This window comes from Macaca fascicularis, chromosome 1, assembly GCF_037993035.2.
Source record: "Macaca fascicularis isolate 582-1 chromosome 1, T2T-MFA8v1.1".
NCBI lineage: Eukaryota > Metazoa > Chordata > Mammalia > Primates > Cercopithecidae > Macaca > Macaca fascicularis.
The window spans coordinates 148,328,831-148,353,283 of NC_088375.1; the positions used below are offsets into that span (position 1 = coordinate 148,328,831).

The following is a 24,453-nucleotide window of genomic DNA, read 5'->3' on the forward strand; positions in this document are numbered from 1 at the left end:
TGAAGTTAACAGTCTCTTTGCCTCAACTTTTAAAATAAACTACTATCCAATTTTGCAGTTAAATGAATCATCCAAATTACATTAACTTTAGTACATAAGATTATTTCTAGGTGTCATGGTTACAATAGGATATAACCTCAGGCCTGGTCTGTTTGAAATCAGAAAGTATGTTCTTGGCTGCTTCATAATCAGAAACAATTTTCCAGCTTACTCATGTCCAAGAGGTAATTGCTTTCCATAGGTACCAGAGGAGAGACAGGGGAGAAGCTTTTAAATTTTCTGAGAAAAAGAGGTATTTGAGTTCTCAGTCAACCCAAGATACATATAACCAGATGGAACTTGAAAGATGATGGCATCATTTCCACTTCCATAATAATACTTTTAGAGGACAGAAAATAGAAGACAGAAAAGAACCTTTTTAAACCATGAAATAAAGTTTATATGCACAGGAAAAATAATATATTAGTAGTATAGAGTACATTTTAGAGAAACTTATAAAATAAGCATCTGACATTGTTTTGTTGTATTTATAGCAGTTTAATTCTATCACTGTAATTAAAATTAACTAAATGATAATACATTTAGTCTGTGTATTAAGATGTCCTTAAGACATGTTAAATTCCTAAGAGATATTGCAGATATATTTTGTGGTCCTTGAGAGAAAAGATCTTTAATGTTAAAAGAGAAGTGAAGATCTAAGGCTTTTTTTTTTTTTTTTTTTTTTTTTTTTATTTAAGGTTTGTTTTTGTTTGTTTGTTTTGCATTAGAAATGCACTTGTTTCTTGGAAGCATTATAATTACTGGCTGTTTAGAATTACACATTATATAAAACTTGCAGTGGGTTTTTGAAAATGAGTTTGTTTATGAGAAAAATATACACAATTTAAAAATCATCACCAAAGGAAATTATTTTAATAAAATGATAGCATTCCAGGCTTTAAGGTTCTGAATTGTTATTTTAAAAGATTATTTTTCTGATGGAGATACATCCAAATCTCTTTTACCCTTTCGAAACCCTTCTTTTGCTATACGTCTAAAATGTGTGCTGAGAAGAGAATTTTATCCATTGTAGGTCTTAGCATTATTTTCTTAGGAGCCGATCTGTTTTCTACATACTGATCTGTCTTTGTGGGAGATTCATAGTGTTATGCAGCACAGTATATAGTAATTAAAGATTGTTTATTATATATTGCAGAAGGCAACAGATTGCCCAAGCCAAAAAGATTCTTTCCCTTTGTAGGTTTATAAAGTTGGTAACTTTTCTCATCTTGATGTTGAGTTTCAGTCTCCTTTAGACCAATGGGGCAAAGCTAGGCTCACAAATCTCAAGTCTGTTTTGTTCCAGGTGGAAAGACTCGATTAGTTTGGAGTGCAGGACTTGAAATTGCCAGTCCTGTTGACTGTGGTCTTTCAGAGTAAGTGGAGGAGATAGGAATCTAAGTGATATGTTATAGGAAGTAGCAGGGTCTTCTTTTCTCACCTTTAATGTATTTAGTAATACAATTATTTCGGCTACTTTTTGTTAGGAAAGGTTTTTTAAAAAAATCAAAATTGCGATGTACCTTATACCATTTTTTTTTGGCAGTGACATTGTGATATTTTGAATTAGAATTTTTTCCTTCAAGAAATTTTGTAAGTTCTTTATAGTCCTTCAAGCAGTATGAACTTCTTATTTCTTAATAAAAAGAAGTTCATTTATTCAGTGAGCATAGTTCCTCCAACTTCTGACAATTTATTCAGTATTACCTTTTGAGTGAAGAATATATACTCATTACAGTAAAATTGGAAACTATAGAAATATAGAAAGAACAGAATGATTGTTGATCCCACATTCCTTGGAGATAACCGTATTTTGTAATATTTGTTTTTTCACAGTTGTAATTAAAATAATGTCTTGCTTTGTTCACTTTAAAATGGAAACAGATACTGTATGTATATAACATATAAACTCTTTATAAGCATCCTTTTAAATTACTCTGTAATATATATTCAATGTAGAAGTGTTAGGTGATTCCCTATTTGTTGGACATTCACGTTATTCCCATTGTTTTTAACATTTAATAAAATAATGCTCTGATGAACATTTTCGTACATAAACTTCTTGCTGTATTGTCTTTAGCTTAGATTTCCATGTAGAATTACTGAGTCAAAGAATATGAACATTTTGAATGTTCTTGATATGCTTTGCTACATTTCCTCTGAAAAGGTATTTTATTACCCGTACTGCCATTAGTTCTCTATACCTCATCAGCACAGGAAATGAAATGTGTGTTTTTATTTGTAGTGTTTGCTAATTTGGCAGGTAAAAATGTTTTCTATGGTTTTAATTTGTAACTCTTTGAGGAGCTAGTTTTAAATTTCTAAACAATTTCTGTTTTTATTCTTCTCATGGTTATCTATGTATCAGTAAATTATGTATTATACTATTCCTTGGTTTATCACATTTAGTCAATTATATTAACCTTCTAATTAGTAGAGCACTAACATAATTGATAATATAAATACTAATACAACTAAAAGACATGTTAAATTCCTAATAAATACTACAACAAACATATAACTTTTATGCTTTCGAAAAAATAAGTGAAGGTAGTTTGATATAGGAAGCTAAAAGAGTTAAGGCTTTTATGGACATAAGATATGAACATAAGGGCAATATTCAATAAACACTTCCAAGATAGGGCTCAATGACGAAAGAGAAGAAAGAGGAGGAGGAACATGGAGTATATGGGCTTTATGTAGAATGCTGTGTACCTCTGTGGCTTGCTGTGTTCAGCTGTGTTTGTGCGCTTTGTATTCAGCTGATGTTTTTTACATGGTTCAGACAATTAATGAGCTAGAAAAAACTGCATCTGAACAAAAGTTACTTCTTTGTTATACATCATTCCCCTGCTTACCAATATTGTAAGATGAGCTTCACTTGACAGAAATGTGAAGCATAGGACAGATTATATATCTTCACCTTTTATTTGGAAAATAAGGATGTTTTCCAACTACCTGTTCTCTATCTGTTCTCCCCACATTCACTTCGCCAGTGTTATTAAATTGACAATTTGTTCTGTAACCTCAAGTGCTCTTTTAATAGATTGATTCTAAACATTAATAGTAATGACTTATAATTGTTCTTTCACTACACAGTCAAGTAATACGTTTATGCATGTTTTTTTCTTGTACAACTTTAAAATTTTACCTGGAGTTTCCAAAAACCCTACTTGTTGTACTCTTTGCCCTTATCGTTGTCTTCCCCCCCGCCCCCCCCTTCTTGAAATTCTTCATCCTATCTCTGTTCTCTGAAGAACCTATTTTCCCCAGATTTCTTCTACTTAGGGCCTTCTATGTTCTTGTTTCAGTCTGAATGGGTTGGTCTCTAGGCCTGCTGCCCAGATGCCATGCCGGAATTTTCTTGACTGCTACCCTGGTTCCACTGTTTCCTTGAACCCACATTGTGTTTCTTTTTCTCTTTACTGGAATATATCTGCAAATAATATTCCCTTAAGGAAGAGAAAATTAGAAGTAAACATTAAAATGGTCTCACATGTCTAAAAATGCCTTTATTCTGTCATTTTGATTAATGGTTTCAGCTGGGTATAGCAACTTAGATTGAAAGTAATTTTTACTGAGAACTTTGAAGGCTTTGCTCCATGGTCTTCCATAAGTCAGAGTTGCTAGTAGAGAAAATCTGCCATCAGTCTGATATTTATTCCTCTGTAGTGACATTTTTTATTTTTCTTGAAAGTTTTAAGAGATTCCCCTTATCCTTGGTGTTTTGAAACTTCACACACATCTAGTTGTGTCTTCCAGTACTTTGTGCTAAGTACGTTGTAGACTTTGTAAATCCAAAGACTCATGTCCTTTACCTCTGGAAAATTCTGTTATATTATTTCTTTGGTAATGCTCTCTCTCCTGCCCCTTTCCGTTTTCTCCAGTCTGTCTGGATGTACTGCTGATTGTATTGTTGATTTGTTGGACCTCCTAGATTGATACTCTGTCTTCAGTTTCTGGGTTTTGTTCAATTTTGGGGGCAGATTTCTTTGGTCTTTATCTTTTAATCCTTCATTTAAAAGTTTAATTTTCAAGAATTTTAAAAAGTATTCCCCAAGTGTTCCTATCATCAAATATCTGAAAATACCTATAACAATTTTTTCTTTTTTTTTTTTCAGTGTTTCAATTTATTGTTTCCAACTGGCACGGTTTTTTTTTTTTGTTGTTGTTGTTGTTTTGAGACAGTTGCTCTGTTGCTGATGCTGGAGTGCAGTGGCACAATCAGAACTCACTGCAGCCTCGACCTCCCAGGCTCAAGCAATCTCTCACCTCAGCCTCACAAGTAGCTGGGACTACAGCACATAGCTAATTTGTGTGTGTGTGTGTGTGTGTATATGTGTGTAGTTGGGGTCTCCCTGTGCTGCCTAGGCTCCTGGGCTTTTGAACTCCTGGGCTCAAGCAGTCCTCCCACTTTGTCCTCCCAAACTACTGGGATTACAGGTACGAGCCACTGCGCCCAATTTTTTTCTTCCTTTTTTTTTTAATATATAAAAAACTTTTAGATCTCTCTCATGATACTCTTTTTCCAAAAGTCTGATGACATTTAAGAATTTACAAATGAGACAATAAAAAGACTAATGAAACAGTAGAAAACCAAATGGATATGTGGATGGTTCTTGTCACTTGATTGGTTTCACTTCACTTTTCTCAACTGTTGGGAAACTAGCAGTTTACTGGTGGCCCCTAAAAAATGCCAAAATACATGCGTCTTTGCTCTGGGTCACCAGCACCATCCCTTTGTTGTTCCCAAACAGTTCATTCTATTTCTTTAGAGAAGGACTTGTCTTGTCTTTGTTTGTTGGGAAGTAAACTCCTAGTTCCAGGTGTTCTTCCCTTGAGTGTGTGAGCAGGGGGTGGAGGGTAGTGGTAGTCAGCTGTTCTATTCACAGACTTTGAATTAATCCTTTTCAAACCCAGGTCTCACTCTTGCCCTTAGCCCTGTGCCTCTCTAGATTCTTCAGGTAGATGAACTTCCTCCTTGCCTAAATCCATTCCTGATTCATTAGTCAGTCATCAGTTTTCCAGAAGCATTAAAAATATTTTTTCCTTTGACAGCCCCGGTCTGTTATTTTTATTAAGCTGACTTATAAACATTCCTTTTGCTTTATATTAGTTTGGTCATTTGGTCTTGGGAATGAATGGAGATTTTAACATGTGGTTAGTTTTCCAGCAGAAGACTCCTTAAACCTAGGAAATTCTCTGTAATAGGGCACATTACTAATCTTCCCATTTTTCACCCTGTTTTATTCTCTCTATATTAATTTTGCAGGTAGAACTTCATTACACTTACTTGTTTGTATAATTTTTCTCCCTCTGAGGGCTGTTTTTCCCTCCATCCTCCACATACCAGGGCCAGGGATCATTTTATCCTCCCATTACTTCTAGTGCCTAGTACTGTGCCTGGAATACATCAGTCATTTAATAAATGACTCTGGAGAGTAGCAACCATAATGGCTACTATCTATCAATTACCATTAATGTAGGAGGCACTTGATAAGTAGTTTACATTTTTTTTACTTCTAATTCTCATGTCAATGCTATCATAAAGATGCTTTTCTTAATTATGGATGAATACATTGAAACTCAGAGAGATTAAATAACATGCCCAAGATCATACAACTAGTTTACTGGCAGAGCCAGAATAGAATTTGGAAGAAGACAGGAAAAAAAATACTAGACACAATCTTGTTCATATTTTATAATTAGAAATTTGATTTGTCTCACATTTTAAGTTATATAAAGTTTGCCAGAAATTGTATTGGAAAATTCCAGAAAACAAAATACACTAGCAACACTAGGGAAGTTTCTTTTATATTTCAGCAAGCCTTATATTAAGATTCAGCTTCACCATATATAACAGAAAATCCAAATTATATGGCTTAAGTAAGATAGAGATATATGTTTATTATGTAGAAGTAGTACAGAGTTGGCACTTCAAAACTGATGTGGCTCTTTAGCTTTTTAACTTTCTGTTCTGCCATCCCTAGGTATGACCCTCATTCTTTTGATCTAGAATAGAGGCTGGAGCTTCAGCCATTATAGTCAAGTTTCAAGCAACAGGATGGAGGAAAAAAAGATGCATTACCTCCCTTTTTAAAAAATTTCCTCCCCTTTAAGGAGCCTTCTCAAAATTCCCATATGACTTGACTCTCTTACTTATTTAGGCACGTGACCCCCACCTAGCTGCAAGGGAGACTAGGGAATGTCGTCTTCTAGTTATTCTGAGCTCTAGCCAAATATGAATACTCGTTTTATATTTTCTGCATCTACTCCTATAGTTCTCCTATTCTTACACTTTGGAATGCCATTTTTCTCAGTATCTAAATCCTACCTTTCCTTTAAAGTTTAGCTCAAATGCTACTTCCTCCCAAAGTCTTCTCAATGAATCTCTCCTTGTAAACTCTTATCTTTGTGTACATACAGGTTGCCCAGGGAAGGTGTGACATATACTCTTAATGGATATTTATTGAGTGAATGCTTAAATTACTCTATTTGGAAAGAGGAAGCAATTTTATTATGTTTATTTTCTTATTTTCTTGAAATCCTTCATAGACAAAGGATTAGAAAGATATTTTAAACTAGTTTCTGATAAAATTATGAATTAATTTTAAATTATATAGACTATAAAAGTCATTGAGTTAAAGTTTGTATCTTAGCGTATTCTATTAATAATTAAGAAATGTATTTTTAATGCATTATTTTCTGGATTTTTAAGGAAAACATTTAAATAAGTTTGGCATATGTTATTTGCAGTGTAAATGCAGTTTTTTTGCAGCCTAGATGTTTGTGTTTTATTACTTTTAATTACTTTAGAATAGTTTTAGATTTTAAAGTTGCAAATGAAAAATAAACTGTTAATGCTGCTTCCAAGGCCCAGTAACCTCCTCTATTAGACACAACAGAAAGTTTGTTTGGAAGGTTAAAATAAGGTTAAAATAAGGTTTATTTGGAAGGTTAAAAAGTTGTATTTGTTTCTTACAGAAAGTTAGAAAAACAGAAAAACACAAAAGGAAAAAAATTTAAATCGCCCATAATCTCACAACTGAAAGATAACTGGAATTAATATTTTAGCATATATATAATTTTTTTATTTTATGTGTGATATATATGCTACTTCCAATAGCTACTTCCAGTTTTTTACTATTGCAAATAAAAACATAGTTTCGTTGAGTCTTTTTTGCTTATCTGTTTTCTTAGGATATATTTAATTGTTTGGTCAAAAGAGAGACTCATTTTTAATATTGTTCTGTATTTCCAAATTACCTATCATAAATGTGTCTACTATAAGTAAAACAGTCCCTATACATTTTCCAGTACCAGGTAATTAAAAGTACTAATTTTAAAACAAATCTCTCCAAATTTTATAAATAATCTCATTTATTTTTGTGGCTTTACATACTATCTATGTGCTCAAGGTTTTCAAATTTATACCTCTAATCTAGACCTTGTCCCTGAATTCCAGACGTATATTCTGCTGCCTGATTGACATCTCCACTTCGATATTTAATAGATGTCTCAAAGTTGTCATGTCCAAAATGGAGCTCTTGATGTTTCCCAAAATAGTAAATACTACAGTTTTCCTCATCCCAATTAATGGAAAATCATCATTTTTCTCATACGCTGCTTCCAGTCTGTCATCAAATCTACCTCAAGTATATTCAGAATTTGACGACTTCTCACCAGCACCACTGTCATTATCCCGATTCAAGCCTCCATCATCTCTCATTGTTACTGTGACCTCATGATCATTCTCCTTGCTTCAGCCCTGGCCCCTGCAGGCAGCATTCAGTATAGCAGTAGAGTTGTTCCTGTAAAAATGTAGTCAGATCATGTCACTGCCCTGCTCCGAACCCCCCCGAGATATCTTGGTTCATAAATACCTACAAGTCATTATACCATCTCATTTTCTATTACCTCTCTTCTTCTTCTACTCTCATCTCCTTCCATTCTTCCCGTTTCTTCTCTATTTCTACCCACTGGCTTTCTTGTTGTTTTCCCCTAACTTGCTAGGCCTCCTGCTGCTGTTGCCTTTTTCTCTTAAAGAGACACTCTTCCTATCAGTTTTACTCAAAAGTCTCTTTCTCAGGAGGCCTTCCCCCACATGTCATTCCTAGCTGCTTTTGTGTTTGATTTATTTTACTGCTTATTCTTATTTTTGGTCTGTCTGTCCCTCCAGTATGTAAGTTTCATGGAGGAAGGGAATTTCGTCTGTTTTGTTCACTAATAGAACCTTCAGTGCCTACAGCATAAAAACTAATGAACATGCTGATTCATGTATTCATCAATCATTCACATTTCTGCCTTTTTTGAATTAATTGCTCATTTTTTATAGTTGTCTTTTGTCCTAATTAATATATAATAACTGTATATTAAGGATATTAATGTTATATGTTTTATTTTTGTAACGACAAATGTTATTTGACAAGGCATCAAATTTGTCATTTGCTAATATTTTTTCATATTTTGTTTGCCATTTAAACTGTATTGAAAAGCTATGAAATTTTGGAGAGAGATACACGCGCACACATTTTTTTAAATGGTTTCTCTTGAGAGTGCTCTCACAGCTCTGCACATCTTGTAATCAAAGACATTGTCCATGTAGACTGTCTTTTCAAGGATGTTTGCATAGTAGATATCCTTGGAATATGATAACTGTGTCTCCCTTAGGAGTATGGGCAGGCATGCTCACTGCCTGCTATAAGAAATTTGGGTTCCCTAAACTCAGGTTCATTCTTTTGTAATGCATTTGACTGCATATGCAGTTGCCACCTGGCCTGTTTAGGTTGCTCTGTGGGAATTGGGGCTCAGGAAACTGATACAAATGCTGACAGTCTTGCTACTCTTATTGCTATGAGTAATAAGTCCCCTGTCTCTGACCTAGGAATCTTGTACCTTCTGTTATAGCATCCATGAAATTGCAGTAGGCTAACTAGTAAGCTTGCAAGGAAGATAGTATCTCAGACTTTTACATTTCTCCATATCTTCTTTTAATTTTATGCTCTTTAGGACTTTTGCTATCCTGAAATGAAATACAGTTTTACCTGAATTGTCTTTGAAAATTTTTAAAGTTTTTATTTAATTCATTTGATGCTTCTTTAGTTGGGCTGAGGCAGGTAGTCAACCTATTTTTTTTCCTAATAAACAGTTATTTTATTGCCATTTATTTAGTTGTCCATGTTTCCTCCATTGATTTAAAAATCTAACCTTTATCATGTACTAAGTATAATTTTTCTGTATTTTTCTTTTCCAGTAACCTCTATATTCTATTGATTTTTCATATCTAGGAACATTTCCAAGTTTTTTTGTCAGTAAATTTAAAAAGTTTTAAAAATCATATGTCCTGTGTAAATCTTAAGAAGGTTGTTCATAAGTATTAGTCACTAACTTTGTGAAATTCCTAAATTTTAGATGGTAATTGCATGCAATCAGAAATAATTGTTTTATCAACTTTGTTAATACATGAGTTATGTTTTTATAATTCTGTAGCACTGAAGTATAAATATATTCTAATGACTTATAAAATCTATATCTTTTTTGCTAGACTACACTTTCTGCTTTGAAGGATGAAGTTGTTTCTGTTGAAAATGAACTCTTAGAATTGCAAGAAGTAGAAAAAAACCAGAAAACCCTTGTTGAAATGTATAAAACTCAGGTGACTACTGCATTTATTTTAGTGCTTACTAAAATTGGTAGACAATTTAAAACACTATTTGTTTGCAATCTAAATAAACAGAACTGAAGAGAGTTGGGGCTATCATTGTGGGTTATAATATGGTATGACTCAAATATTTCTTAAGGTCCCACACATCTTTGTAAATAGATGATTCTGCCAATTACTGATTCCAACACTGCATATGGATATAGTGGATATTCCTAAAAGTAGATTTAATATTAATTACATAGGTATAATGTGACCTCTAATGTATTCTTGTTAATCTTGGCTATATTTGTCTGTCATCGTGTATATTTAATGGTATTGATTTAGATTAATGACTCCTTTCTAGGGTCATTAAAGTTCATTATGCCTCCTTTCTCAGGAAATAAAGTATAATTCAGATTTATTCACATGAAATGCCAAGAAAAGAACATGTGACAATATATATGAAATAGACCATGTGTTCAATGGTAATTTGTAGAAAAACCTTTATTTTTTGGAAATGTAGTATTCAAGAAAAAACTTCATGAGAAAGATGGGACTTATGCAGGTCCTTGCATGATGGGTAACACACTGGTCAGAGAAAGTTTGAATTAAAGAATAATGAACTGGCTGGGCATAGTAGCTCACACCTGTAATTCACTGAGAGGCTGAGGTGGGCGGATCACTTGAAGTCAGGAGTTTGAGACTAGCCTGACCACTATGGTGAAACCCTGTCTCTACTAAAAATACAAAAATTAGGCAGGTGTGGTGACACGCACCTGTAGTCTCAGCTACTCAGGAGGCTGAGGCAGGATAATTGCTTGAATCCAGGAGGTGGAGGTTGCAGTGAGCCGAGACTGTACCGGTGTGCTCCCAGACTGGGCGACAGAGCAAGACTCCATCTCCAGAAAAAAAAAAAAAAAAAAAAGAATGAACTAAGGATGAAAGCTTAAGGGGAGCAAAGTGTGGGCAGTAGAAAGGGGCTGCATCTCGATGGATTAGATGGGAAAATTAGAGTTGAGACCTCCAGTTAGAGTATTTCAGTCATCCAAGTCTGAGGTAGGAATGGAGATTGTGGGGGACTGTGGGACCTCTTCTTCATCAGGGTCTTCCAGCTGGTTATTTGTGTTTAATCCCTCAGCAGGAATATTGTTGTTGAGTGACCATATTCTGGGTGCAGGGCCTAGAATCTTTTTTTTTTTTTAATCAGATTTTGATTTGGTGGGAAAAATAATTTAAATGGAAGCTAGTTTGGACCAGAGACTGGTTCTTTGAAGTGACATTGATCTGCAAATGAAACCTTTGTAGTCTTCAAAGCTCAACTGGAGAGTTTAGAAGTATTGATGAGAGAAGACAGGTAAATCAGACAAAGATTGTGGGTTAGAGTAGACCACTGAGTGATTCCGTATTTAAAGAAGGAATAACATTAGATGAACCAATCGAGGATATTGATAGGAAAATGATGACTTGTTTAAAATGAAATTTTAAATTTTAGATTTTTATCTCATGATTCTAAAAATAATATGTTTCTCTAATAACAGACTTTATTTTCAGGTACAAAGTTGTATCTCTAATAATAGACTTTATTTTCAGGTACAAAAGTTGCAAGAAGCAGCTGAAATAGTAAAAAGCAGATGTGAAAATTTGCTACATAAAAATAACCAAATAACAAAAACCAAAAATAAAAATATAGAGAAGGTATGTTTGGAATTTCAAATAAAATATAAAATATATAAAAATTTTATTTATATATTTTTTACTTTATAAATAGTATGCAAATTTATTCATTTTGGTCATTTTCTCTAGTTCATACTTAGGAAAGGGCTAGTCTTAACCTCTGTAAGAGTTTGTTTTCCAAGGAAATAATGTTTCTTCCAGGCTGGAAATGTTGTTTGTTTATATGAATTATTTTCACTTTTTTGTTAATATTTGGAAAATAGCATAACATAAATGTTTAATTTTTCTGATGCAAGAACAGACTTTAAATAGCTCAAAAAATGGTTATCAATCATAAGTATACAAACCTAAGTACCTCTCATTTTTAATCTCACCCTTTTTTTCTGGTTATAAATCTTTTATGTCTAAAAAAGCAAAGCCAATATCTGCTAAATGCATTTTTGAAGAAAAATAATATCTTTTAAAAAACCATCATTTCTTTTATTTGTTCTATTGCAACAGAATGAAGGGAAGGCCAATGTTGGCGAGTTATGATGTTTTTGTGAATATTTTAAAGTTTTTAAATGAAACCACATCTCTGGGTTTTTGTGTTGTTTTGGTAAAGAAGCAGTGAAAGTTGTAGGATGCTGACTCCTGGCAGCAGAGGTCATGCGATGTTAGTGGTCAGTTCCATCTGAATCTAATAAGGTTACTCTCTCTGGGTTGCTCCCCTATCTTAGGATTGAGGAGTCAGAGCGAGGCAATAATGTGAAGAAGGGGTCAGCCACAGCAAGCGTCCTCCAGTTATACAGAGATAAAATAGCCCACTGAATGCACAACTTACTGCTTTCATGGAATTACTTTTCACCTATTTTTAGCAGGCCAGTGAAGAAACCATTTTATGTCTTTTGGTCTCTTTTTCTCATGAAACATACCAGTGCAAATGTCTCCTTTTCTGCTAGGCAGCACTGCAAATAAAAGCATATTTTACAGTTCTGTTCAAATGACAGAAAGGGCTGGAGCCTTTTTCAGATACTATGAGGTCACGATGTTTTCTTTCTAGTATTTTACAAGACAACTACTTTTTTAATGAAAGTTTTCTTTTTCTTCACTGTTTTAAGTCTCCTGGTTTTCTCATGGTTTCTAAGATGTTTTAGGGACACTGAGGGATCCTTCGTTCTGGTTTTGTCTTTCATGATCAAGAATGCCAGATACTACACAGAAACTATTAGGTGTTCCCATCTCAGGGAAAGAGTCTATTTTTTGTAATTAGCAGTGCAAACATTTCTTAAGGTTGCCGCTTTTCACATCTCCACAAAAGTGCTGCAGTGAGGAACTGCAGTAGCCAAAGCAGATTAATGTAGATGAAATTAGATTTGTTGATAGTAACATTAATGGTCAAATTAAAGGCAAGCGAGAACTGATGATACTAGCTATTTTTAAATAATATACAGTAAACCCTACCAGTTTTGGCTAAGATGAGTGAAGCAAGCTGCTCTAATTTAGGTAAGTATCTGAGTTATAAGATTGAATGACTAAAAGTGACATTTCCTTTAGAACCTATAGCTGGATAGTAGACAACTACAGCTTTATTAGTAATGATTATTAGTGATAATCTGTGCTTGAATATAATGTCAGGATTTTAAAAATTTGCTTTTAAAAATTAGTTAAACATCCACCCTGTCAGCTAATTTACCCTATTTATGTGCTCAATAAACTTTTTGAAAACTAAAGTCTACCCCACTTTTTAGTTATACATTCCTATTTAACAGAGTTTAAATTAATATTTATTCAGTTGTGTTCTTATTTAAAGCCATTATACCTAAAATACTTGTGTTACAAGCATATCTAGTATTTAAGGTAATAAAAATATTAATGCTGAATGTGTGATCTTGCACTTATTTCCCTACTGCCACAACTCAGATGAAAGGCCAGATGGAGTCTCATCTGAAGGAGTTAGAGCGTGTCTGCGATTCCTTGATGGCAGCTGAACGGAGGCTTCACGAGTGTCAGGAGAGTCTGCAGTGCTGCAAGGGGAAGTGTGCAGACCAGGAACACACCGTTAGGGAGCTTCAGGGCCAGGTGTGCAGCCATCCTTCTGAGTTTTGCTAAATGCGTTAAAAGAATGCTTTGGAATGATTTCACCAGTTGAGGGCACTCATGTCAGAGCTTGATTTTTAAATTCCCATCTACTTAGTTTGTAAAACATCATTTTCACGCAGATACTATAATACTGTTTTGCAAGCTATTCTTTTAGTATTTTATGGTGAAAAATTGGTAATTAAAATTCCTATTTTGGTTTATTCCTGCAAATCTATAGACATTTGAAGACATGGTAATAGAATCAGAGAAGGAGCAAAGTTATACTTACATATATGTTCCTTGATGTCAGGATAAGGTAAATTATTGAAATTTACAAAAATTAGAATTTATTTTAATTAGAATTGTACATCAAGTTTTTGGGATTTTTTTTCAGTCTGTTTTTTTTTTTTTTCTTTTCTGTTTTACTTTTTTATACCATCAGAATAGGGATCATGTGTGTCCTGTTAGTAGTAGCCACATAGCCGTCTCCTAGCTCAATGCCTAGCACATAGTAAGCACTCAATATTTTTTTAATTAATGAAATTTTTTTAAAGGAGCAGTCCAAGGATGGTGACAAGTCTTTTTTCTTTTACTTTCAAGACAGTTTTAGGAAGCATTCCCTGTCTATCTTCCAAATATAATCTGGATTTTAATTTTGCAAAAAACCAAATACTGCATTTTCTCACTTAATCAGTGGGAGCTAAATGATGAGAACACGTGGACACGTGAGAAGAACAACACACACTGGGGCCTTTCAGAGGGTGGAGAGTGGGAGGAGGGAGAGGATCAGGAAAAATAACTAATAGGTACTAGGCTTAATACTTGGTTGATGAAATAATCTGTACAACAAACCCCCATGACACAAGTTGACCTGTGTAACAAACCTGCATTTGTACCCCTGAACTTAAAAGTTAGATAGAAATATGCAGACAAAATTTTAGAGTTCAAAGAGATTTTTCTAGTAAAATGTCAGATGACATAGATTAGCCTAAATTACTAATTGAAATTATGAGAAAAAAATTTTTTCCTTAAATCAAAACTTCTTACATTATTTAGATCAGATTTTGAAGCAGTGGGAAGAATATTCTGTCTTGGCATGGGCGAGTGTGTCTTTGTTTACTTCATTTTGCTTCTCAAAAAAACACATTTTTTACTGACAGTTTCAACTTCACAGATATTCAATTATTAATCAGTATTTTTAGGTGAAACAGAAAACCATAAGAGAAACCCTAGGTATCCAAAAATAGGAGATTAATACTGCTTCAAATTTTCGTATTTCAACTTAACAAAATAAATACCTTTCTTCAATAAGGTGTTGTTCAAAATGTTTTAATTGCCATCATCCTGAATTTTTTTCAGTTGATTATTTTCCAACACAGGCAACACATCTTCTTTAAATATAACCAGGAATTTAAAACTTCCATTTTAACAATATAACGTTTTCTTGGTGTCTTTCTCTATGAGAGTAGTAACATTTATACCTTCTCATTGCTTGTGGTCTAACAATAAATTGTGTGGATTTCTTTGGAAGTTGATAGTGAAGAAAATGACTAAGAAACCTTTTTTTTTCTTTTAGGTTGATGGAAATCACAGTCTTCTGACAAAGCTTTCTCTGGAAGAGGAAAACTATCTTATTCAGTTGAAGTGTGAAAACCTTCAACAGTAAGTATTAAATTACTTAACATTGCTGCTGCATATTTCTCTGCACACTAAACTTTTGAAATATATGTTTTCTGTAAAAAGAAAATTAGAACAGATGGACACAGAAAATAAAGAGCTTGAGAAGAAGCTGGCAAACCAAGAAGAATGTCTTAAGCACAGCAATCTTAAGTTTAAAGAGAAATCTGCAGAATATACAGCATTGGCCAGACAACTGGAAGCCGCTTTAGAAGAAGGTAGACAAAAGGTATGCATGGCCTTTATTTAGAAACTTTTTAATTCATTTACCAAAGAGTCATCTTTTTAAACATCTTGCCAAACCAGTAGTTATTGTTTTGTCTTGATGACAGGGTGAAGGGAGCAATTACATTTTTGTTCTTTATCTTCTCTTTCAAGCAAAACAGATACATTGCTGGGCTAGAGTTACTTCACTAGATAAATGGTAATGTGGCTGGGGAAAGGGCAGAGATGGAAACCACTTTGAAGACATAATCTCCTCCTGTACCTTTTTTTTATATACAACCAAATTGAATGTGCAAATAATTGAACATTTTTGTTTTGATCAGGATTCAGTGAGCTGTAATGTTCAAGTCCCTTTTGACAAATATGGTTGCATAAATAAATACATACAATATTAAATTTCAGTTACATCCATTAGGTTAGCATTCAATGAATACTTCAGTATCAGGCAATCTGCTAGTGCTTGAGATGCAAAGATGAATGAGACCTGGCCTTAGCTCTCAGCACTCTCATAATCTGGTAGGGTTCAGCCTAAGTGCATTTTGGAAATGCCAGGTATGCTCTCAGATTCCTTCCTGAAAGGAAGAGTTCAGAGTCCCAGAGGTATGTCTGCCCTCTCCTTTCTATCCTGCTACGGTGGAATATGGGGCTATCTGTAGCTTCTGCCCATGTGAGAGTGCCATCACTGCCCTGTTACCATGGCCTACACTGAGGGGATGGTGCCGAGGGCATTGGTGTTTGTCCTAAGGGCCTTTTCTCCCATAGCTTCAGATCACACTGGCATCTCTCATGCATAATTGTTCTTGGAATATGTACAGAAGAAATCTTTATAATAACTTAGAACTGAGTTCATAGGAATTAGGTTGGAGGACAGTCCTTTCCACTAGCTCCTTGTTCCTGGATCAGTCCCTGCCTCTACTCTCATTCTTGTGGCTCCAACCCAGCATTCTTACAAATAGGCTTCCACATATCTGATTCCTTAGAAGAACATAACTAAGCTAGACTTCCTGCCAAAATAAGTAATCAGGTAAACATGAAAATTCAAATTCAGACCAGTTTGGAAGTGAACGAATGAAGAACCAGTCTCTGTGTTTGTGTGTGTGTGTGTTTGTAGGAAGTGTGTATACCAGTTCCTACTCCCAGTTCTGTTAATCCAAGTGTATAATGAGCATTTAACAAGGAATTTCTATGTTCCATCACTGCTCTTAACACCCTGGGGAATATAAATGCTATAAAAATGGTAACTGGTCTCAGTCTGTTTTTAAAATATACTGTTGGAGAAAACACCTACCTAAGTCACAGAGCAGTGAAAATGTATACATCTCTTCCATCTCAAGCCAATTTTGCAGATATTTAATGCTGCGAAGATAAGTATAGTACATACTTACACTATATATGCTTCTTCAAGATAGAACATCTTTAAACTTGGATATAACATACAAGTAATATGTTTAGAAAAAAGGTACAATATAACTATGTCAAGGCTTTAAATCATATTTTAAAGAAAGCACTTTATTTTACTCTTTTGATAAAAATTACAGGTTGCTGAAGAAATAGAGAAAATGTCATCTAGAGAGAGAGCTTTACAAATTAAAATATTAGATCTGGAAACTGAGCTTAGAAAGAAAAACGAAGAACAAAATCAACTTGTTTGCAAAATGAGCAGTGTGAGTATTAGCATGGCTTAACATATTATAAAAAATAGCATTTAATATTCTTACCATGTAGAAAGTACAAAGCGAGTAAATCAAGGCTATTGTTTTACTGATAATATTAAAAATAACAAGCAATATAAAACATAAAAAATAAAAATGTTATGATATGCCAAATAATTTATTATTCTGCCTCCTTGGATGGCATGTATTGCATTGCCCTCAAATCTGATAAAATCTCATCAGGCCCTTTCCCTACATGTTACTTTTGCAATGACCACTGCTTAATGAAAATTACAGATATAATCTACTTGATTTCATCCTGATATGAATTTTTCATTTTTTAAAGATAAACACGTGAGTTTTATATCTGTCTTGAATAATGAATATTTTATTTTAGAAAGTTATAATTTTGTATTAAACATTCAGTATTGTTAGATATGCATGTGAGATGGATACTTTAGTCCATTCAGTCGAGAAATGAAAATACCAAATTGACTGTGTTCAATTAGTCTTCTGTTTTTTTCCTGAATACGCATGAAATAGTCAATTGGCATAGAATATTCTGAAAGCTAGTATTACTCATGATTAAATTACTTAATAACTATCTACTAGATAATGACATAGAGAATAATGATACTGTATTTTTTCCAGGATCCAGAGAGTCCATTAAATCTATTTTTTTTATTCCCGTGTCTAAAAAGTTGAAAACCTAAAAGATTCAAGGGTTAAATGACTTTTGGCATGCACAATTTGATTTTATTGTCATCAAAAGTTTCATGACAACTTAATCAGAACAAAATGTCGATCACCTTTAATTTAGCACAGGCCTTCCATTTATTTCAAAACTTTTTTTTAAACTCACCATTAGAGTTTCTGACATTGTAAAATATGTGTGCTGTTTTTTGTGTAATTGAAGCCTCTGAAAAAATAAATGAGGTGGGTTTTGCTGTAATATCCCTAGTACTTGGCTAAAGTTAGTAAAATAAACAGATTCCATTCACAATTGCTACCAAGAGAATAAAATATTTAGGAATACAACTTACAAGGGATGTGAAGGACCTCTTCAAGGAGAACTACGAACCACTGCTGAAGGAAATAAGAGAGGACACAAACAAATGGAAAAACATCCATGGTCATGAATAAGACAAATCAATATCATGAAAATGGCCATACTCCCCAAAGTAATTTATAGATTCAGTGCTATCCCCATCAAGCTACCATTGATTTTCTTTACAGAATTAGAAAAAACTACTTCAAATTTCATTTGGAACCAAAAAAGAGCCCACATAACCAAGACAATCCTAAACAAAAAGAACAAAGCTGGAGGCATCACATTACCTGACTTCAGACTATACAACAAGGCTACAGTAACCAAAATAGCATGGTACTGGTGCCAAAACAGATACATAGACCAATGGAACAGAACAGAGGCCTCAAAATAACACCACACATCTACAACCATCTGATCTTTGACAAACCTGACAAAAGCAATGAGGAAAGGATTTCCTATTTAATAAATGGTGTTGGGAAAACTGGCTAGCCATATGCAGAGAACTGAAACTGGATCCCTTCCTTATACCTTATACAAAAATTAACTCAAGATGGATTAAAGACTTAAATGTAAGACCTAAAACCATAAAAACCCTAGAAGAAAACCTAGGCAATACCATTCAGGACATAGGCATGGACAAAGACTTCATGACTAAAACACCAAAAGTAATGGCAATAAAAGCCAAAATTGACAAATGGGATCTAATTAAACTAAAGAGCTTCTGCACAGCAAAAGAAACTATCATCAGAGTGAACAGGCAACTGACAGAATGGAAGAAAATTTTTGCAATCTATCCATCTGACAAAGGGCCAATATCCAGAATCTACAAAGAACTTAAACAAATTTACAAGGAAAAAAACCCCATCAAAAAGTGGGCAAAGAATATGAACAGACACATCTCAAGACATTTAGGCAGCCAAAAAACATATGAAAAAAAGCTCATCATCACTGGTCATTAGATAAATGCAAATCAAAACCACAGTGAGATACCATCTCATGCCAGTTAGAATGACGATCATTATAAAGTCAGGAAGCAACAGATGCTGGAGAGGATGTGGAGAAATAGGAATGCTTTTACACTGTTGGTGGGAGTGTAAATTAGTTCAACCACTGTGGAAGACAGTGTGGCGATTCCTCAAGGATCTAGAACCAGAAATACCATTTGACTCAGCAATCCCATTACTGGGTGTATACCCAGAGGGTTATAAATCATTCTACTCTAAAGACACATGCACACATGTGTTTATTGCAGCACTATTCACAATAGCAAAGACTTGGAGCCAACCCAAATGCCCATCAGTGATAGACTGAATAAAGAAAATGTGGCACATATACACCATGGAATACTATGCAGCCATAAAAAAGGATGAGTTCATGTCCTTTGCAGGGACATGGATGAAGCTAGAAACCATCATTCTCAGCAAACTAACACAAGAACAGAAAACCAAACACCGCATGTTCTCACTCATAAGTGGGAGTTGAACAATGAGAACACATGGATACAGGGCAGGGAACATCACACTGGGGCCTGTCAGGGCATGGGGGGCTAGGGGAAGGATAACAGTAGTAGAAATACCTAATGTAGAGGATGGGTTGATGGGTGCAGCATACCCAGCATGTGTATACCTATGTAACCAACCTGCACATTCTGTACATGTATCCCAGAACTTAAAGTATAATAATAATAAAAAATAAAGATCTGATGTTTTGTGAAACCTGATAATTTTTGTACTAGTAAAATTCTAGAATTCTAAGCATAGATTTAAAACATTGCTGAAAAATTAGTTTGTGTGTTTTATGCCTTCCAGGGGACAGTTAAGTGGGCAGTATTTAATATGCCTGCTTTAGCCCCATTTGAATTGTAAGCACTCTGAGAGCATGTCTCATAGTTGCCTTTATCCCTGGTGTCTCCCACAGTGCCCTGTTCACCTGCAGGCCTTTTTGTATTTTCTGTCCAAGTACCCTAATGGGGTGGCGCAGAATGGATGTACAGATCTGAGGATGACCTCAGCAGCTTAAACCAAGGCACCCCTCCTGAAGCCTGAAATGTCTTTGAAGTCTTATGTATTATCCTAAAATCCATTGACATTTTATATCCTACCCTACAAAATAAGTGTTACTATTTTTCTTTCCAAATTTTTGAGTAAAACTCATTGTATTTATCCTGTGACTTTGTACTGCTAAGCCTATCACATTATTTTTTACCTGCCCCATTTCCTGAGATGGGCATTGCTCAGTTTCAGAAGGTATCAGGTGTCATTGAACACCTGATATGAAGGATGTAAAAGTTCTCTCTTTTCTGTCTAGGTGTCTGTATTTTAATTGGAAGCTAGATGATATTTGCAACCTGTGGTTATCTAAAGCATTGTCAGTGAACTCACCTACTTAAGAATTCATATGCACCTTAGTTAAAAAAAAAAATGTATTGCAGTTTTAAATTTTTTCCTCAAAGAACAACTTTAATGTGAAGAATTATTTTTATTTTTTAAGGGATTCTAGAAATAAAATGTTCACATTATCAAAACTAGAGTTCTGTCAGCTTTTAAGACGTTTAATTATTTTGGAATAAAATGTGAATTTTTAGACAGAAAATGGCAAAAACTGGTATGAAAATGTATCATGTTACATGTGAAATTATAACAGTTGTTAAAGAACCTATTAAGTTAATTATGTTAAATATGTAATAATTTGGTGCTAAATGAATGTGTATTATAAATTATATCAGTGAAAATCAACCATATGTGTGCTTTAATTATTAATTTTAAAGAAGAGTGAGCTCTAAGAATGAACACATCAGATGTGAGTATTCTTTTAAAAAATCAAAAAGAATTATCTAGTTATTGTATATATGTTTTTAATATTATGACTCTGCTTCTTTGGAATGAATGCTATTATTGCTTATCTGTATTTTTTTCCTTTTTTTCTTTAGAAAGCACAACATCAGGAAGTGTGTTTGAAAGAAGTACAAAATAGTCTTGAGAAGTCAGAAAATCAAAATGAGAGTATTAAGAATTATTTACAGTTTCTTAAAACTTCGTATGTAACAATGTTTGAATAAATTGTCAGATTTATTTTCTCTAAGTAGTAGATTTTTATTATGAGTCTAAAATGTGATTGGGTAAAAAAATAAATATACTACCAGTTATATTTTATGATTTATGGGTGATAGTATTAGAGTTTTTATGTAAAGATTTTTGAAACATAATTTATCTAACTGAAACTTTAAAATAGGATAGTTGTTACTTTTCCTTTCTGCTGGATAATTCTTATTTATCTCTGGTTTAATTTCTTTTAAGAGTAAATTGGTTTTTAGAATTTTTCTCTCACACATACACATAGAAGTCCGATTAATTCTTTGTGATGTTTGTAGCCACCATTCAAGTGAATTTGTAGTAAGTCTTTGCCAATTTGATTTTAAATAATGTATATAATTGATTATATTGTGGCGATATATAAATGTAATAAAGTAAAATATTCTTAATTTTAATTTTTAATAATGGTGTAATTACATACTTTCTAAAGCTACTAAGTTTTAAGTCACAGCTATTAAATACCAGCTGCTAATGACAGGTGAAAACGTGGTCATGCATTGTTTCTTTATAAAGAACAGACATTCAGGCTGTCTTCAATTTGTAGTCTCTTTTATTCATTTTATACTAATGATTATCTGATATTATTATTATTTTAGGCATTCTAAAGCCCCTTAGTTAAATAAAAGATTAAAGGAGAACAACTTATCCCACCTTTCCATGGCCAACTCACATGGAGATGATCAAAATAAGCACTCTTAACATCAAGAAGCTTTAAAATAAGGTCTTTAGTATTGAGATGAAGTTGTCCAAGTTGACAAAGAACTTGTTTGCTATAATCTCCCACTGTGTGTGCCAAGGCAGGATACTCTAAAAGGGGATGGACGTGGTTTACAAAGGATCAAGTAATAATGACTCCTCTTGGACAATGACTTTAGAGCTGTTAATTCAAAGGAACACTCAGGTCTTAAAAGATCTCTAAAAAAGGCAGGTTTTGAACTACACAGTTCCAACCTATGAACAGACATATCTCTTTAAGATGTTTTATGCTCTTTCCTGATCAGAGTTGAGGGCCTGGTCCCCACTGATCCCCTCACTTTTAAGACTGTCGTATCATCCACAGATGCTTACTTTCTAGTGACCCAATTGCTTCATAGTATTTTTCTTAAAATAGCAAAATACAGAGTGTCAGAACTGGCCACATTTTTTACCCAACAATTGCTGACAAGATTAGTGTCACTTTTTAAAAAAATCGTAGTACTCATGGTACTAAAAACATACCTGACCCTTGCAGCCGTTTCTTTATCTCCTAACACAAAGGGAGCCTCAAGAAATGCCCACATGAAAGGAAAGCAAAGCTCTTGAGTTTTACTCACTAAACTGTAAGCTCCTTAAGGGCTGAAATGTATCTTAGTCATATAAATATCTAGGTACTCAGTTGATGTTTGTGGATAGAGGGACAGATGTTGAAAGAAGCAGGTATTCATACTCCTGTTTTAGATATGAAAAATGTAAGCAAAAAGGGTTAACTACTATGGCTGTGGTATGAAACTTAAGTTTAAAGTTGGCATTTAAATTCAAGTCTACAATATTAAAGTTCTATGTACAGTGCTGTTTTCCCACTGTAGCAGCAGCCCAGCAGCAGCGCTGCTATGATTGATTAAGCACTTGCTATGTTGCAGAGTTAATACTTGTGATAATATATTAACTTGTTTAATTTTCAGGAAACTAAGACGTGGAAAGGTTAGGTAACTTGCCCAAGGTCGCACAGCTAGTAAGTGGCAGACGTCCAGAGTCTCTGCTCTGCTCTTAACTCTCACCATACTACCTCTGTATCCATTTCATAAATAAAGATAGTGGTTTCTTTTAACAGTAATGCGTTTGTCTTACCCTTGAATACCTCCTTTCTCATATTTTTAATTTTTTATTGTTACCAAAATAATTTGTGCTTATGGCATTTAAAAATTGGTGCCTGCAGCTTTAGATGGACTGTGTATGAAAAGACTACCACAGAGTTCCTAAGGTTGGTATTTAGCTCCTAGTGACACAACATGACAAAGGAAAGTTGCTGAATGCTAGAATTTAACAATCTCTGCTTAATACTGTTTCCTTGTGAAGCATTAGGTACACACATTGGGCTTACCTGGTATGTGACATAAATTCAATGTCAGTGAGGTCCTTGAGCCAGAAAGCCCATTTCCCCACAGTACTAAAAGATCTGCAGGATTTTCCCTTTAACTTTGATATTCAGGGCCTCAAGACTTTCTAAGTTGTAAATGTTTTATTCCATTATCTATGTTACTATTACTTCTCATGTTCCTTTCCTCTTTAGTTGGCCTCCTGGATCTGACCTCCATGCAGCTTTGTCTTTTCCCTCAGGTTATCTGCACTGGGTCTCTTATGAGGTATTTCCTCCAGCGATTTTTTTGACCACTAATGTTATTTTCAAAGTCAGTCATTCTCTTTTTCTGTTGGATGTTGAACTTTTAATTAAGAAATCGTGGTATTTTTTAGTTTCTGAAAATCTTTTCTTTTTTTAATTCTATAATTCCATGATATTTTTCATTAAAATTCTCCTCTGTCTTTTCCATTGGTTCTGCTTCAGTAGACATCTGTCTTATTTCTGTTCCGCCGGTCTTCTTTCTTCCCATGCCCCGTAAATGAATTTAACTTTTCCTGGCCTACTCATGCTGTGGTTTCCTCAGCATCTGCCAGCATCTTGTGCACATCTCTTGGGCAGTAGCAAACTAAGTGGTAAGAGATGCGGTGGCTTCATTTCTCATGGACCTGTGAGACCTCTTACCATCTGATAACTTTCTATGAGGAGCTGTTTAACTCCCAGACCTTTTCAGTCTCAAGCAGCAGTTCCTTCCCAACTACAAGATTGGAAAGCCCTTCACTAGAGAGCCCCTTAAAGGTTTTCTGAGGCCAGTAGGTCTGTTGCAGCAAATGGCAAGTGAAGTCCTCTTAGGAAGTGAGTCACAGCAGGGTCTGTAGTTGGAAAAACATACAGCACTTTAAAGAATGAATTTGATCTATCTCTGCTGGCTTGCAGTTTATTCGTTATATTTAGGTGAAAAAAAGTCACAAAATCATGTTTATTTTTGTAATTAAACACCTCTCTGTATATAGGTTCACATATGTTGGTATGCACATGGAGAAAGGAATAGAAACCTATACACCTGATATGGTTTGATTCTGTGTCCCCAACCAAATCTCATCTCAAATTGTAATCCCCACGTGTTGGAGGAGAGGCCTAGTGGGAGGTGATTGGATTATGGGGGCGCATTTCCCCCTTGCTGTTCTCTGAATAGTGAATGAGTTTTCATGAGATATAATGATTTCTCATGAAAAAAAGTGTGTGGCAGTTCCCCCCTCACTCTCTCAGTCCTTCTCCTGCTC

At 34.3% G+C, this 24,453-nt stretch overlaps 1 protein-coding gene across 14 annotated transcripts in view; it reads left to right on the forward strand.

Moving 5' to 3' along the window:
- ODF2L (outer dense fiber of sperm tails 2 like) overlaps window positions 1-22,923 on the forward strand; it is a 48,164-nt gene extending 25,241 nt beyond the window's left edge. For 11 of the 14 annotated variants that reach the window (XM_065519298.2, XM_065519285.2, XM_065519293.2 and 8 more), the window contains 7 exons: window positions 9,584-9,694; window positions 11,273-11,377; window positions 13,259-13,417; window positions 14,994-15,079; window positions 15,161-15,323; window positions 16,858-16,983; window positions 20,952-22,923. In XM_065519298.2, the coding sequence (XP_065375370.1) occupies window positions 9,584-9,694; window positions 11,273-11,377; window positions 13,259-13,417; window positions 14,994-15,079; window positions 15,161-15,323; window positions 16,858-16,983; window positions 20,952-21,080 (879 nt within the window). In that variant the 3' untranslated portion in view covers window positions 21,081-22,923. Of the gene's footprint in view, window positions 1-2,119; window positions 2,207-9,583; window positions 9,695-11,272; window positions 11,378-13,258; window positions 13,418-14,993; window positions 15,080-15,160; window positions 15,324-16,857; window positions 16,984-18,207; window positions 20,852-20,951 lie in introns of those variants that run through there. The other 3 variants (XR_012418172.1, XM_065519300.2, XM_065519294.1) reach the window with 3 other exon arrangements.
- Window positions 22,924-24,453: the final 1,530 nt, after the last annotated feature.